Source organism: Hylobates moloch, unplaced genomic scaffold (assembly GCF_009828535.3).
Source record: "Hylobates moloch isolate HMO894 unplaced genomic scaffold, HMol_V3 SCAFFOLD_3, whole genome shotgun sequence".
Classification (NCBI taxonomy): domain Eukaryota; kingdom Metazoa; phylum Chordata; class Mammalia; order Primates; family Hylobatidae; genus Hylobates; species Hylobates moloch.
In genome coordinates this window covers 111,535,481-111,552,412 of record NW_026652278.1, presented here as the reverse complement: position 1 = coordinate 111,552,412, position 16,932 = coordinate 111,535,481, and the positions used below count along the sequence as shown (strand labels likewise).

At 35.9% G+C, this 16,932-nt stretch overlaps 1 protein-coding gene across 2 annotated transcripts in view; it reads left to right on the top strand.

The window, feature by feature from the left end:
• The window catches only part of PDE5A (phosphodiesterase 5A), a 137,160-nt gene that overhangs the window by 23,480 nt on the left and 96,748 nt on the right, over positions 1–16,932 (top strand). For both annotated transcript variants that reach the window (XM_032146506.2, XM_032146511.2), the window contains exons 2-3: positions 3,659–4,247; positions 14,364–14,453. In XM_032146506.2, the coding sequence (XP_032002397.1) occupies positions 3,659–4,247; positions 14,364–14,453 (679 nt within the window). The remainder of the gene's footprint in view (positions 1–3,658; positions 4,248–14,363; positions 14,454–16,932) is intronic.

The following is a 16,932-nucleotide window of genomic DNA, read 5'->3' as shown; positions in this document are numbered from 1 at the left end:
CTTCATCCCTGGGATGCAAGGCTGGTTCAACATACGCAAATCGATAAATGTAATCCAGCATATAAACAGAACCAAAGACAAAAACCACATGATTATCTCAATAGATGCAGAAAAGGCTTTTGACAAAATTCAACAACCCTTCATGCTAAAAACTCTCAATAAATTAGGTATTGATGGGACGTATCTCAAAATAATAAGAGCTATCTACGACAAACCCACAGCCAATATCATACTGAATGGGCAAAAACTGGAAGCATTCCCTCTGAAAACTGGCACAAGACAGGGATGCCCTCTCTCACCGCTCCTATTCAACATAGTGCTGGAAGTTCTGGCCAGAGCAATCAGGCAGGAGAAGGAAATAAAGGGTATTCAATTAGGAAAAGAGGAAGTCAAACTGTCCCTGTTTGCAGATGACATGATTGTATATCTAGAAAATCCCATTGTCTCAGCCCCAAATCTCCTTAAGCTGATTAGCAACTTCAGCAAAGTCTCAGGATACAAAATCAATGTACAAAAATCACAAGCATTCTTGTACACCAATCACAGACAAACAGAGAGACAAATCATGAGTGAACTCCCATTCACAATTGCTTCAAAGAGAATAAAATACCTAGGAATCCAACTTACAAGGTATGTGAAGGACCTCTTCAAAGAGAACTACAAACCACTGCTTCACATGCATTTTTAACATCAGTGTCTTTGGCACTATTAGGGCAATTCTGGGGGCTACATAAGCAAATCCCAGAGTTTGTCACCTTCACTTCTAAGGTTTTGAGATACTGAATTATTTTAATTAATGTATGTTGTCTTCACTGGAAATTTTGTCCTAAGTCACAGCATGCATCTATGAAACATTAGGACAATTATATGTTTTTAAAAATCTGTGTAGGTATATGCTTGTGATTTGTACAATACACTTACCTACCACATTGCTTTCGTGCTTCTTCAAATTTGTAATACCTCTTTATTAGAAAGTCAGTCAATTCATAAGGCCAGCGAGGTTGTTTTCCTTTAAATTACTCATTGGATATTTTTAAATTAATTTTTTAATTGACAACAATTATATGTATTTAAGGTGTACAGCATGATGCTTTGATGTATGTATACATTGTGGAATGGCTAAGTCAAGCTAGTTTACATATGCATTGTCTCATACTTATCTTTTTTTGTGGTGAGAACCCTTAAAATCTTCTCTTTCAGCAATTTTTAAATATACAATACATTATTATTAACTATAGTCACCATATTTACAATGGATTTCTTAAACTTATTTCTCCTAAACTTTTTGGAGACTTTTATAACTGTATTCAACTCTTGAAATTATAAGGGAGGTAATATTTTTATCTTTTCATTTTGACCCATTACATTCTGGATGGGGTATCATTTCAGAGTAATGTATATTTAACAAATAATACATCATTGTTCAAAATGAAATAATTAGGGGAACATCCCATAAATGAAAGACTTAGTAAAGACTCAGAAATAAGACGGTGTGTTCTTTTCAAACTCTTTTACATCTTCTGTTTTCACTTAATTAATTCATATCATACATATCAGTATATATAATCATGTTTTAATGTCTGCCTAGTGTTCTCTTGTGTAAATGTGCCATGATGTATTTAGTCAGCCTTCTATTGGTGATATTAGGTTGCTTCTTATCTGCTATAGGAAACGTACTTACTATATACAGTAAATACCCTTGTATTTCCTTTGTCACGTGTAAAATCTCTGGAACAAAGGATAGATATATTTAAAATTTGTTAGGTATTGCCTTTTTTTTTTTTTTTTTTTTTTTGAGATGGAGTCTCAAACTGTAGCCCAGGCGGGAGTGTAGTGGTGCGATCTTGGCTCACTGTAAGCTCAGCCTCCCGGGTTCAGGCCATTCTCCTGCCTCAGCCTCCCGAGTAGCTGGGACTACAGGCGCCCGCCACGAAGCCCGGCTAATTTTTTTTGTATTTTTGGTAGAGACGGGGTTTCACCATGTAGCCAGGATGGTCTTGATTTCCTGACCTCATGATCCGCCCGCCTCAGCCTCCCAAAGTGCTGGGATTACAGGCGTGAGCCACCGCTCCCGGCTGAAGTAATATCAATTGTTAACTACAACCAAAAACTTTGGAGAGTGACTACATCCCTATACTATCTCCAAAATAGTACATTGTCAAACTTTTTTATCCTGGCCTTTTGTTTGGTATAAACAGTAAATTATGTCACTGTAGATTTGAGATTACATTGCTTTTTGTATAGGCAAATTATTTGAAATATCCTCAGTTACAGCAAGTTTTTATCTTTTGAAGGTAAGTTTGAGTTTTCTAAAGGGTCATGTCTTATCAGAAGATAGAGAATTAAGTTAGCTGTTACCATAGGTTTTTTTTTGTTTTTGTTTTATTTGTTCATTTTCGGAGGAGGAGTTAGTGAGAAACAAGGTCTAATTTTTAGATAAAATTAGTATTTTTATTTGGATTATAAATTGTTTCAGAAGTTTGTTTCAAAAGAAGAGTTCCAAAAATGTCTAGAGTAATGACACCATTAATTGGTGTAAGATTACAGCGTTCTGAGGGGAATTATTTGAATTGAACAACATGTTTTGGATTGTGTATGATCTGGTATGTTTGTTTTAAAAAGTCACCTACTGTGACAGCTTTAGCTCAAATGATTTTCTTTCACAGGAGGGTACATTAAAAACATAAATGCCTTCAGTTTTCTTGGACTGCATTTTTAAACTTAGATAAAGCCTACTTTAAAATAGTTGTAGATAATCTAGAAAAAGAGATCTTTTTTTTTTTACCATTATTAAACAAACATTATTGGGATAATATTTACAAAAGTCTGATTTTTCTATACAAGATTCAATTATTTGTCTCTTTCATTAATCCTTCTAAACTTATCTACTTTTGCAATATAGATATAACTATCTAAAATAGGCATAGTAGCAAGCCAAATTTAGACAAATATTTGTTATAGTTTTCAAATATTTAACTTCAGAACAAGTTATGTGTTTTAAACATCAAATTAATGTGCATATTTATATTTTCCTAAAACTTGGCAAATTTAGTGTCTTTTACTTTTTAATATAAGCTAATTTTGAGAGAAGCAGACTTTATGCTTGATATGCGGAAATCAGATATATAAAATTATGTATATAGAAGTCAGCCTTTATTAAGATGTTCATTAAAGCAATTGTCCTCTATTGTTTTCCAAAATAAAATTGTCTTTTTTTTTTTTTTTTTTTTGAGGGAGTCTCACTTTGTCACCCAGGCTGAAGTGCAGTGGTGCAGTGGTGTGATCATACCTCACTACAGCCTCGAACTCCTGGGCTCAAGCAACCCTCCTGCCTCAGTCTCCCCAGTAGTTAGGATCATAGGCACGTGCTATCATGCCCACCTAATTTTTTAATTTTTTCTAGAGACAGGGTCTCACTAGGTTTCCCAGGCTGGTCTCCAACTCCTGGCCTCATGCAGTCCTCCCACCTCAGCCTCCCAAGGTGGTGGAATTGCAGGTGTGAACCACTGTTCCTGGCCAAAATCATATGTCTTAAGTAAACCATCTTGTTTTTATTTTCTGTAACATATCAAATTATTGTCTCATCAGTTTAGGAGCTCTCAGGCATAGCACCCTTCCTCTTCAAGTATCTAATGTGTCTGCATGTTCTGTTCTGCAGAGAAATGGTCAACGCATGGTTTGCTGAGAGAGTTCACACCATCCCTGTGTGCAAGGAAGGTATCAGAGGCCACGCCGAATCTTGCTCTTGTCCCTTGCAGCAGAGTCCTCGTGCAGATAACAGCGCCCCTGGAACACCAACCAGGAAAATCTCTGCCTCTGAATTTGACCGGCCTCTTAGACCCATTGTTGTCAAGGATTCTGAGGGAACTGTGAGTTTCCTCTCTGACTCAGAAAAAAAGGAACAGATGCCTCTAACCCCTCCAAGGTTTGATCATGATGAAGGGGACCAGTGCTCAAGACTGTTGGAATTAGTGAAGGATATTTCTAGTCATTTGGATGTCACAGCCTTATGTCACAAAATTTTCTTGCATATCCATGGACTCATCTCTGCTGACCGCTATTCCCTGTTCCTTGTCTGTGAAGACAGCTCCAATGACAAGTTTCTTATCAGCCGCCTCTTTGATGTTGCTGAAGGTTCAACACTGGAAGAAGCTTCAAATAACTGTATCCGCTTAGAATGGAACAAAGGCATTGTGGGACATGTGGCAGCACTTGGTGAGCCCTTGAACATCAAAGATGCATATGAGGTAAACGGGGGACCATGAGAGCAGGTCAGGTGCTGGGGAGGGTACTATGGCTGGGGCATTGGATAGCAATCATGAATGGTGGGGATATTTGAAACTGAGATGTAATAATTTGCATACTTATTTAAAACTGGAATGTATGCTAAGAATTTTCCCATCTTTAATTGCCAGAGTTTCTTTCCTGGTGGTTCACTTAAGGAAATCTCATCTTGTTTTTCTCCTTAATGATAATTTAGTATAGCTCATCTCATGGTTATATTCTCCCACCTTTTTATCTGATCACTATGCATATCCCCATCTATGTTATCCCCACATGAACCTCTTAGGATTTTACTGAGATTCTAAAATGATAGGTGCAAAAACAAAAAAAAAACCTCAGTCTCTTTTAATTCATTCATTCAATTAATCATATTCATTCAAAGTCCCATTGATACCAAAGTCTGGTTTTCTTTCCTTCTATCCTCTCTTTCATTTTTTAAACAGATAAACTTACAGATGTCTTCAAAAAAATGGAAATTTTTGCTCTAAAAGTTTTCAATGGAAAGATTTGTTATTTCTTCTGCTTTTGCTATACCTATGCACAAGTCTTTAATTAAGGGCTTAAAGGTTACACTGTAAGATTCTTCAAATTTTCCATTTAAAATAATCCTTTTTATTAATGGAATTTTAGTTTTAAAACCAAGCATCTGAACTGAATGGCACTTTATATGTTTATGAGGTATCTTACAGTATCTTGATAGAACAATTGTTCTAGCTTTCTACTGTGTGGTACACTATAAAGATTCAGTGGTAATTCTGGCTCAGTTCATTTAATTCAGAGAGTCATAGCTGTTTTATTGTGTTCCTGGTGCCTTATAGTGCCTGGCACATAGGGCTTGGTAAATATTGGTTGAATTAAAATAATAGTACATGCAATAGATAAATAGCATAGAGAGCAGGTCATAACAGATGCCAAGAAAAATGTGATAAGGTTCAGAGAAGCAGGATAGGACATCTAGTGGGAAAGATGAAGGAAGATTTCTTTTTTTTCTTTTTTAAGATGGAATCTCACTCTGCTACCCAGGCTGGAGTGCAGTGACACGATCTCGACTCACTGCAACCTTTGCCTGCCAGATTCAAGTGATTCTCCTGCCTCAGCCTCCTGAGTAGCTGGGATTACAGGTACCCGCCACCACACCTGGCTAATTTTTGTATTTTTAGTAGAGACGGAGTTTCACCATGTTGGCCAGGCTGGTCTCGAGCTCCTGACCTCAGATGATCCTCCTGTCTCAGCCTCCCAAAGTGCTGGGATTACAGGAGTGAGCCACCGTGCCCGGCCAGAAGAAGATTTCTTTGAGGGAGCAATGTCTGATACAGATCCCGGAAAATTTGAATAAATTGAATAAATTGAGATTTGTGCATGGTGAGATCCAGAGGTAAAGAGAAGTTAGAAGAGATAGGCAAGTAGGACCATGTAAGTGTGTGGATAAGAATCTGGACATGTAAGTGTGTGGATAAGAAGGAGCTGTGGGAGCACAGCCAGGAAATTACTGAGGTCTTGAATGCCAGGCTGAGGAATATATATTTGGTTTAGAAACATGAGGAGTAACTGAAGATGTTTCGAAAGGGGAACTAGTATGATTTAAATTGTGCCTTGGAAGGATTAATTTTACAGTAGTCTTAAAATGAATTAGAGGGGGAAATGCTACAAGTTGGGAGGATAGAAGATTATCTTAATAGTCTAAGTAAATATGAGGAAGTAAGGACCTTAACAAGGACCCTGGCCTTAAAGATCAAAAAGAGGGAATGGATTTCAGATGAAGAAGTATTAGGTTGGTGCAAAAGTAATTGCTATTACTTTTAATGGCAAAAACCACGATTACTTTTGCACCAACCTAATAGAATCTGCTGAACTTGGCAGCTAATAGGAGATGCAAGTGAAGGGAAAAGAGGAGTTGAAGATGACCCAGGTTTTGAAGTTGAGTAAATGAATAATGGTACTACTAGTGAGTAATACCGAGGGCCGGGATTTGGGGTGTGATAGTTCATCTAGGTTAAGTCCTGAAATGTTTTTTCAGAATCCATTCTATATAAGCAATGTGTTCAATTTTGATTCTCTTGGAAAAATTTACTGGTCTTCGTAGAGTATGTCTATGACCTCTTTGAGCTCTGTAGTAACTTCACACTGTAGCAGATTCCAAGAGGGGTATTAAGGACACAGCTGAAGGATTGCTGCCAAGTTTGCAGAATCCCCTTCCTGTCTTAAGTGACAGCTGGGTATCCACTTTTCAATGGCACTATGGTCCCAAGAGTACAGTAGGATCATAGATATTCTCCAGCTTTGTTGAGAAAGCCTTTATTTGTCTTCATGGTCCTAAGTGTCTCCAGCCCTGAGAATTCTTCACTTATATGCGTTTTATTTAATCTGCCTACCATCGTCAAAGTTTTGACAATGTATTTTCTGTTTTGCATTTGATAATGATTTAATTCTTGTACTATTGTTCAAAACAGCTAGTGTCCTTGATTTGCACTGCTCCCGGGGTGATGTCTCTTAGCCTGTGGATTTCTCATGTTGCTACTTCACCTTTGGTACCCTTGATCTGTATTTATAGTAGCCTTGCAGGAGTTATTTCATGTCCCAAGAATTTCATTAGAACTTGTGGGGGTTGATCTGTGATCTAATTTACATTGTGATCTAATTTACATTGTGATCTAATTTATATTGATATTAGCAGTGGAAGTCAGTTGGCTAATGGGTAATTCATTACTAAGCACCATCCATAATTTGAATAATTAAAATACTATATTTTTTTAAAGTAGTCAGGATATAAAAATATATTCTAATGTTTTCTGAGTCCTAGCTCTTTAAACATGCATCTGTAAAAATGACACTGTATGGCAGTATTTCTTAAGCTTATTTGACTGTAGACCACTTTAAAGGATGTAATGTCGCTGTGGGAAACCAAGAGAGGTGTCTGCGAAACAGAATAATACTGATTGATGCTGAGAAATTTTTTTAAAGTCTTATAAAGTTAATTATAACAAATGACCTATATTTAGTTCACTTTTAGAACTTTGTAACAGAAAATGATATAAAGTGATATAAATTTGAAAAATTCTATTGTTTTATTACTGATAAGAAAACATATTCATATATTCAAAATACAAGACAAGCTCCACTACTCAGACCAGTGATTCTTATGTAGACCTATAAATACCGATGAAAAGATTAGTTGGTAAATGCTACCTGTACATTGATGTTCAGTCACACATGGTCTCATGCATCAGCCCACCATCATGCAACTACCTTCAATGTGCCACACCATGTATGTATGTATGTATGTATGTATGTATGTGTGTATGTATGTATGTATGTATGTATTTATTTATTTATTTTAAGCCAGAGTCTCACTGTGTTGCTCAGGTTGGAGTCCTGGATTAGGTGATCCACTCACTTCAACTACACGAGAAGTGACTATGGTCCTGAGTAGGTGGGACCACAGGTGCACGCCACTGCAACTGGCTTGGCACAGCATTTATAAATAACAAGAAGATATTAACACATTTATTAATAAGATATTAACACTTATACTAAGAAGCTATTAATACTAAGATATATAATCAGAGCTACTATATAAATGTGCTTGGTATTTTCCTTTTATAGGAAAACCAGATAACATCCAATAACTACACAGGATTGCCCTGAACCCCATTCCATGTCCTAAGGAAGTCTTAAACCTTCCCATGATTCCTATGTATTAAGGATTTACATTGTCAAAACATCTCTCCTTCTCCCAAGTCAATTAGAGTACAAAACTCAGACTCATGTCCTGTTTCTACTCCAGGACAGACACTCCATGTGAGCCATGATTTCTGGAGAGAAAACTTGGAGGGTCTTAGGGAAGGGTCAAATTGCCACTTATGTGGCCTTGACCATGTAGCTATTATTCCTTCCTTCCCCACTTCATCTTTCCCTTTCATTTTTTTTTCTCCAGAGAAACAAATTTTCACCTTCTCTCACCATGCAGGTCTTACTTTCTACTTCAACTATTTATCAATATATTTTTCTAAAAGAATACGAACTGTTTCAACTGAATTTCAGATGATTATTTCCAGATGAATTCTAGAAGAAAAAGAAAACCCCTAGCAATTGTTGTAATTTGGACAAATCTCCTAATCGAAGTGTAACTGTGCCCCTGGGAACACAGTCTGGGAACTGCTGTGTCTATGCTTGTTCAATGTTTCAGGCATTGTCTTAAAAATTCCACTCTGTGGAAGAAAACCAGCCTTATAATTTGTTGAGTCGTCTGTGTTGTTTCCTTTTTTAAATTTTCTGTTATTTTTATTTTGATATAATTTTAAACTCACAGAAAAGTTGCAAGACCAGTATAAGAAACTGCCATACACCCTTTACCCAGATTCTCCAGTAATTTTTTTGCCCCATTTGCTTTATCGTTTCCTCTTTTTCACTCTATAATGCATATAAGTAATATATGCTTATAATTTCTGAAAGATTTAATAAGCTAAAGATATGTTTTTACTAAATAGTTCAGTGTATATTTTCTAATAAGAATATTCTCTTACCCAGCCATAATAAAATTATCAAAATCAGGAAATTTTATATTGATACAATACTATTATCTAATCTGATACAAGACTATTAACAGTCCATAGTCAAAATTTCATCAGTTGTTCCATCCCATTAATAAGCTTTAGAGTTATTTTCTCCCAATCCAGGATAGTATTCAGGATCCCATATTGCACATAGTTGTAATGTCTCTTTAGTCTCCCCTCCATCTGAAACAGTTTCTCAGCATTTCTTTATCTTTTTAAATTTAGACATTGTTAAAGGGTACAGGCCTGTTATTTTGTAGAATGTCCTTCACAAATAGATTCAAGCTAGGCCCTTTTAGCTGGAATACCATATATGTTAATGCTAACACCTTAACTAAGCAACAACTATTTAATTTTCTAGTTCTTTGACACTGCAACCCAATTCAACCCAATTCAGTTCTGATTCTTAACCTCATGGAGTTAGCACTGACCCTGCATGTTAAGGGCTGAATCCCACAAGCCTGCCCCAACTTCAGATGTCAGCCACAAGTGGGATCCCTAGGGTATCACACTTCTTCCAGGCTGACTACCAATTCAAGGATTCTAGTGACCCCCACTTAGGTTCAGTAATTAGATAGAATGACTCACGGAACTCAAGAAAGCACTACACTTATGATTACAGTTTTATTAAAAAGGTCACATACAACACAGGAGCAGCCAAATGGAAGAGATGCATAGGGCAAGGTATGGGAGGTGGCAGGGGCTGGGGTGGTGTGCAGAGCTTCTATGCCTTCTCCAGAATGCCAGCATCCCAGCACATCAATATGTTCACCACCCTGGAAGCTTCCCTAGACCTCATTCTTCTCAGCTTTTTATTGAGGTTTTATTATGTAGGTATGATTGATTACATTATTGGCCATTGGTGAGTGGATTCAATCTCCAGCCAGTCTCCCCTCTCCAGAGGTTGGTGGTGGGACTGGAAGTTCTAAACCTCTAATCACAAGGTTGGGTTTTCTGTTTCCCACCCCTAATCCTGAAGCCTTCTAGGGCTCACCTCATTAGTGTGAATTCGGGTATGGTTGAAAAGGGCTTGTTGCAAATATGGAAATAACTAGTATCACTCAAGAAATCCCATGGCCTTTAGGAGGTCTGTGTCAGGAACTGGGAACAAAGATCAGAAACATGTTTAATTATACCACACACCTTCTTAGTGCATCTTATAAGGAGACATATTTATGTGATGTAAGTATTGATGATGTTAAATTTGATAACTTTTTTAAAGTGATATCCACCAGGTTTCTCCAATAGTTTTTCCCATTGTAATTAATAAGTATCATGTGGGCAGATACTTTGAGACTGTGTAAATACTCTGTTCATCAACAACCTACTGACCAGCTTTAGCATCCACTGATTTTCTAACTCCATCATACCTCTTATATTTATTAGCTGAAATTCTAATGTAAGGGAGAGTTTTGCCTTCTCCTTCATTCATGCATCCACATCATTATGGACTCGTGTAATATTTTATTTAGTCAATTATGTTCTCTTATTATCTTTATGCTGATGTTCAAATTATTACAAATTTGCTGAGTCCTGTGTCTTTTTGTTATGTCCTCATTACTTTTGGGGCATTTTTTTCACTTTCTGGCTAATCAGAATGTTTGAGGCCTGTCTTACACTTTCCGTGCCCTAGCCCTAGAATCATTCTTTTTTCCCAAGCAGCCCTGGTTTCTTTTAGTGGGGGGAATAGTATTAAGAAACCAAGATTAAGGCACTAGATGTGCTCATTGTTGCTGGTATATTAGCAGACAGAGCTAGGAAAATAATATATAAATATACATACACATCTATATTGTATTTATTTCTATATCTATCCACTTATTATAATAAAAACAACTGAATTCATACTGATACTTCCAATTTCATCCAACAACTAAAGATGCATTATTTTTCTTCTTTTTTTCCTCTGTTGGGTGTTTTGTTCTCCAAAAATGAAAGACTAGGCTTCCTTATTGTTTATATATGTATATATTCGTGCTCAAGCCACATTTCTAGCTCTTTCTAGATTTTAGTATCTTTCTCTTTAGACTACAGAATTTCCTTTCACACTTCTTATAGTACATACAATGCTGACAAATACTCTCAGTTTTAGTTTATCTGAAAATGCCTTTATTTTGCCTATATTCTTGAAGGATATTTTCACTGGATAGATGAACCACTATCAGTTGATAGTAGTTTTCTTTCAATATTTTAAAAAAGAGCTTTCTCATTTTTTTCTTGTCTTCATTTTTCATGGGAGAGGTCAGCCATCCTTTGTATTGTTTTCGACTTATATGTTTCACCCTACATATCATTTTCACACCATGTATGTAAGCTCAAGGTTTTCATCAATTTGGGAAATTTTTCTTTATAAGTCTTTAAATATTTTTCAGCTTCATTATCTTTGGGACTCCAAATATATGTGTGTGTGTGTGTGTGTGTGTGTGTGTATACACACTTGATAGTAACCTAAAAGACACTGAAACTTTGTTAATGTTTTATGGTTTGTTTTCTTTTTCCTTTCAATCCTTCTGAATGGATACTTTCTGTTGATCTATCTTCAGGGTCACTGACTCTTCAGCTGTTTTCAGTGGGCTGTTAAATGTGTTAATGAACTTGGTGTTTTACACACTATACTTTTCAGTTCTAGAATTTTCATTTGACTATTTTAATAGTTTTTTCTTTCCTTGCAGAGATTCCCATCTCTGCAAAGAAGTTATTACTATATTTTTCTTTAAATCCCTACATTAATTTTTAATAGCTGCTTTAAAGTCCTTATCTGTGAAGTCCAACATGTGAATCATCTTGGGGTCGTTTTCTATTGACTACTTTTTCTCTTTACTATGGGTTTCATTTTCCTGTTTCTTTACATATGTGGTGATTTTGTATTGTCTGCTGGTCATAGTCTGTTTCACTACATTTGGATTATATCCTCTTCCTTTAAAAAAGGGATGAGATTTGTTCGGGCAGGCAGTAAAATTACTGGCAGATTCTTTTGATCCTGTCAGGCTTGGTCTTATTATTTGTTAGAGTGGATCTTTTGAATTCAGTCTTAGGGAGTACCCCCAAAGATATGGTATAGTCCTTACTCCTAAGGAGTGGTCTTTCCCTGTCTCAATGCCTGAGCTGCTGAATGAATTCTCTACTGTGGCTGGGCTGGAACTCCATTGTCTCCAAACACTTCACTAATTGGTGTCACATTCAGTTTTTAGCCTTCAGCAGATAATTTTTGCTAGTCCTTTAGGTTTTTTGCCCTATACATGCCCAAAGTGACTAGAAACTCAGTATATTTTGGTTACCGCTTCCTAACCATCTTCCTTCCAACCCCCTAGCACAGCCCCTGTGCTTTATACTTTCCAACCACTTCAGAAGTTTGGAGCTCCATTCAGTTCTGTTTCAAAGTGTTGCTCTCATTGGGTAGCACCTGCCTTCTCTAAAGCAGGAAAACGCCCTCAGGCAGAAAGCCAGAATGTTGAATGGCAATGACGTATGTTGTCTTTCTCTTTGCTCTGCCCATGGCTTTGTTGTCTTGTATTTTGTCTAGTCTTATAGATGTCTTCAGCAGGAAGGGATTCTGGTACCTGATACTTTGTTATGGCAAGTGGACATCCAAGGCTTGTGTTCTTTCATACTGTCATGTTCTTGTAAACAAATGGTGAAAGGAATAATCACAATGATTGTAGTGTTCCATTTTTTTCTTTGATGTTTACTGGACCTAGAGGGGTTAGAACTCCTTTATGTATATTGTCTTTGCACTGAGTACATTATTAAAGGAAAACTCCTTGAGATGTCAGGAGTTTGGAACTTCACCTCAAATGAAAGATATATTTATTCCCACCCACTTCACTGGAGAGTAAAATTCAGAACTGCTGTTGATTTTAAACTAACAGTAGACACAAAAAAGATGTGAAAGTTCCTACTAAATTTAATCTGTCAAACTCTACTGCTTTGATTAGGTAGTTGGGTTAAGTCTTCTTTATAAATTGTCTCATAATTCAAACATTTATTAACAAAGTAACACTGAGGATGTATTTTTATTCATGTTTTACTTATTGGTTTGTAAAATAATTCACTATATATCAATAATTTTTCTCTTCTTTAATTCATCAACATCATTATCTTGTCTGCTTTCTTTAGACAATATCTAAAGATAAAATAAGAATTTTATTAGGAAGATTCAGCTAAAATTTTTCTCTACATCTCAATTCATATAACTTTGAGCATGTTTGCAGAAAAAGCAAAAATGTAGTAGTGCTTATAATATAAAATATTTATGCTGATTTTTCACCATTTTATAGCTTTTCTTTTGAAATTATCTTTAAGCTAAGTTGGGCCCTCAGTTGAAAATTGGCCTCATTTCTGACCCCAATTGATGGAATCTAGTGTAATCACTTCATTCAGAGCTTTACTGTGACTAATTTATTTTTTATTTTTTTAAAAAGAAATGACCTTCAAAGCTCATCAAAAGATGAGCTTTTCCAGTGTGGATATTCCATATTCTCTGAAGGGAATTCCAACTGCGTAGTTTTTGGAGCAGTGATGCTATTATTAGATTGAGCATGTAACTCCCCAAGGCTATCACTTTGAAGGGAACAGCACTCATTCAGATGTTTATGTTCTGGAATGCTTGTTTCCATTCCACTCTTACCTCATGTAGTTGTAGCTATTGATTTCCTCTACTTTGGTTTTCCCTTTACTGACAAGATTTGCTTTAAACTATATGGTAAGGTAAAAATGATAACATTTGATAACCGTGGTATTATTTGTTAATGAATTCCTTCATTGATTTAACACATGCTTTTGATTGAGTTCCTGTGCTAGGAATACAGTAATGAACAACAACAACAACAAAAAACCCTCGTAGAGTTTACAGCCTAATTTGAGATCTTCCCAATCTAAAGTGTAATGGAAAATTAAACTTTACCTTTGTTTCTTTAATTCATACTTAGAAATTTAACACCTCAGAAGTCCTTTATGATGATTGGATGTGTATAATGTGCCTTGTAAAAGGGGAAATTCAAAAGATTAAAGGATTGTTTACAATCTGACTCAATCAGATTGTGTATATATGTGTATAATTTAAATTCTTAGGAATACTTGAGATAGAAGTACAGAATACTGAAGAACTGTAAAAGAGCCCTTACAAGGGAAGTAAAGTCATTTATTGAAAAGGTTGTTCTGGAGGCACAATAGAATCAGGTTGTGAGATGATATTACAGAGGTGGAGAGATGCCACTTTTTCCTGAATTTAAGTACAGCTATCTAAAGTGGTTAATATTTTGAATTTTCTTTATTTCTGAACATTTGTTCGAGTCTGTATTTTTTTCTCTTAAACACTAGCTGCTTATAAAAAAGCTCAGCAACTTAAATTTATCTTTGTCAAATATAATATGTACTTACATGATGATGCCTTTCACAACGATAAAATTGTTACTCAGAGTAACAAGGTAAGTCCAAGGTTAGATTTCTCTAATCTAATAAATCAGAAAAATCACATCAATCTTTGAACAGGTCAGTCATTAAATTGAATTTCTTTTTCCATACTAGGATCCTCGGTTCAATGCAGAAGTTGACCAAATTACAGGCTACAAGACACAAAGCATTCTTTGTATGCCAATTAAGAATCACAGGGAAGAGGTAAGCCAATTTTCCATTTTATGAAAGGTCATTGGAAATATTTTTCTTTTTGAAAAACATTTTGTATTTACTTTGCATATATATGAAATAATGCTTTAGTGACAGATTAGCTATAAAGTTCTTAAATGTTCTGCTTGATTTTTTTGTATTCAGATTTTTAGTTACAGGGCCTAATTCTGGTAATTACTTTATTATGGCCATTTACTTAGAAATAAATTTTATGCAGGTCATATTCTACCTCCCCTCTTCCTGAAGGCCTTATTCTATCTTAAGATATGTAATTATGGTTGTGATTAGAATCAATTCATTGCATATTGTGTTTTAGGAGTATGAGTAATATTCATAAATGCTCATCCAACTACAGTGGTCATTAACTGATTTCATTCAAATTGAGGTTTTGAAAAAAATGGGAATCATAGCTAATTCTAATTATGTAAATTTCAATTTGAAATTTTAACAGGCAAATGAAAATATGTTAGTTTATATTTCACCTAACTAGAAGATTTGGATTCTGTTATCACCGAATTCCCTCTTCATTTTACACTTATTTGGAAAAAAGAGTTAATAAATTATCAGTTAAACTGAATATTTCAATTGAGCATTCTCAATCCTGACTGTGTATTACAACCAACTGGAGAAGTCTAAAAGATTGCCAATTGTATTAATTGGGGTTCTCCACAGAAACAGAAGCAATAGGATATATGAAGATATATGAGGGGATTTATTTATGGAAATTAGCTCATGTAATTGTGGAGACCAAGAGGTCTCACAGTCTGCCATCTTCAAGCTGGAGAACAGGAAAGCCTGTGGTGTTAATTCAGTCTGAGGCTGAAGGCCTGAGAAACTGGGAGATTTGCTGGTGTGAGTCCTAGAGTCCAAGGATCTGAGTACTTGAAGTTCTGTTGTCTCAGAGGAGGGAGAAGATGGATGTCCCAGCTTCCTAAGAGAGAGCAAAATATGCTCTTCCTCTGCCTTTTTGTTCTGTCTGGGCCCTCAGTGGATTGGATGATGCCCACCTACATTGGTGAGGGAGAATCTTTTTCACTCCGTCTGCTGATTCAAATGCTAATTTCTTCTGGGAACACCCTCACAGACACACGCGGAAATGTTTTACCAGTTATCTGGGTATAGCATTTAAAAATTCTAATGCCGAGGTTTCACCTTAAATCAGAATCTCAAGGATTGGGACCCAGGTATTAGTATTTGTTAAAGCTCCCAAATGACTGCAATGTGTGGCCAAGGTTGAGAACCACTGCCAATCATATTAGAAGTACTTGATGCTTCTACTTGATTTATATTCAAATTCTGACATTTATTCTCCCTTCTCCATCTAGTCTGTTACCAAACCCCATTGATTTTTTTCATTAGAATGTTTCTGATTTCAGTATTTTTTTCTTTTTATTCGTGCTACCTGCATGCACCATGATTCAGATTTTGAAGTAATGCCTGAGGTTTTTAAATGTTCTTGTAAGGTGTTTCTATCCTTGCAGTCGATTTCCCTTTAGTCCATTCTACATATCACTGCCTGGAAATTTGCCTAAAACACAGCTTTCTAAATCAGTGCTTCTAAAACTGTGTTGTGCATAGGAATCACCTGGGGATTTTGTTAAAATGCAGATTCTGAATTCAGTAGGTCTGGGTAGAACCTGAGATTCTTTTCTAACAAGTACCAAGTTGATGATTACCTGGGTCTGCTGATCACAATTTGATTAACAAGGCCCTAAGTCAGTTACTTCTCAGTAGTCATTCTCAGTGCCTTAGAGTTGCCATATGGTTTCTTAAAAAGTGTAGTTCCAACAGTAGTAACTAAAAATGCCTGCAGCAATGACATAATATGAGATTAATTAATTAGTTTAATTAACTAAGTATGTGAATGAATACATAAAATTGAAAAGACATGGACTGATCATTATTGTGTTATTAATATGGTTGCCAGGTATATCAAATTTTTTAAAAAATGTGTCCCATGCATTATTTGGGACATCATTATGCTAAGAAATTATTTGTTGTTTATCTGAACTCAAATCCAACTCAAATTTCATCTGGCAGGCCTAGTTATAAACCACAGACTAAGATTCCATGCACTTAGGAAGACAATGTTCAGCTTTTAGTTGTTAAGGATACTTTAAAATCGTGGCCCCCAAAACAGCTTTGTACCGGCAAAGGGATTCAGCCTGAATTATGCCCTGATTAAGCTTCTCTTTCTAGATAGGGTGAACAATTTCTCCAACAGTCAGGATTGGGGGAACTGATGAGAATGCAACGGAATCACTAGGAAGAAGTGAGTAGGATGGCCCCTTCTATAGAAAGTATCCTCAGGATATACATTCTTCCATATTATGACTGCCGGTGAGGATGACTTAAATTAAATAAAAAATTTAAAAACCGCAGCTATATTGAGATATAATTTACATACTGACATGGTTTGCTGTGTCCCCACCAAAAATCTCACCTTGAATTATAATCCCCATAATCCCCA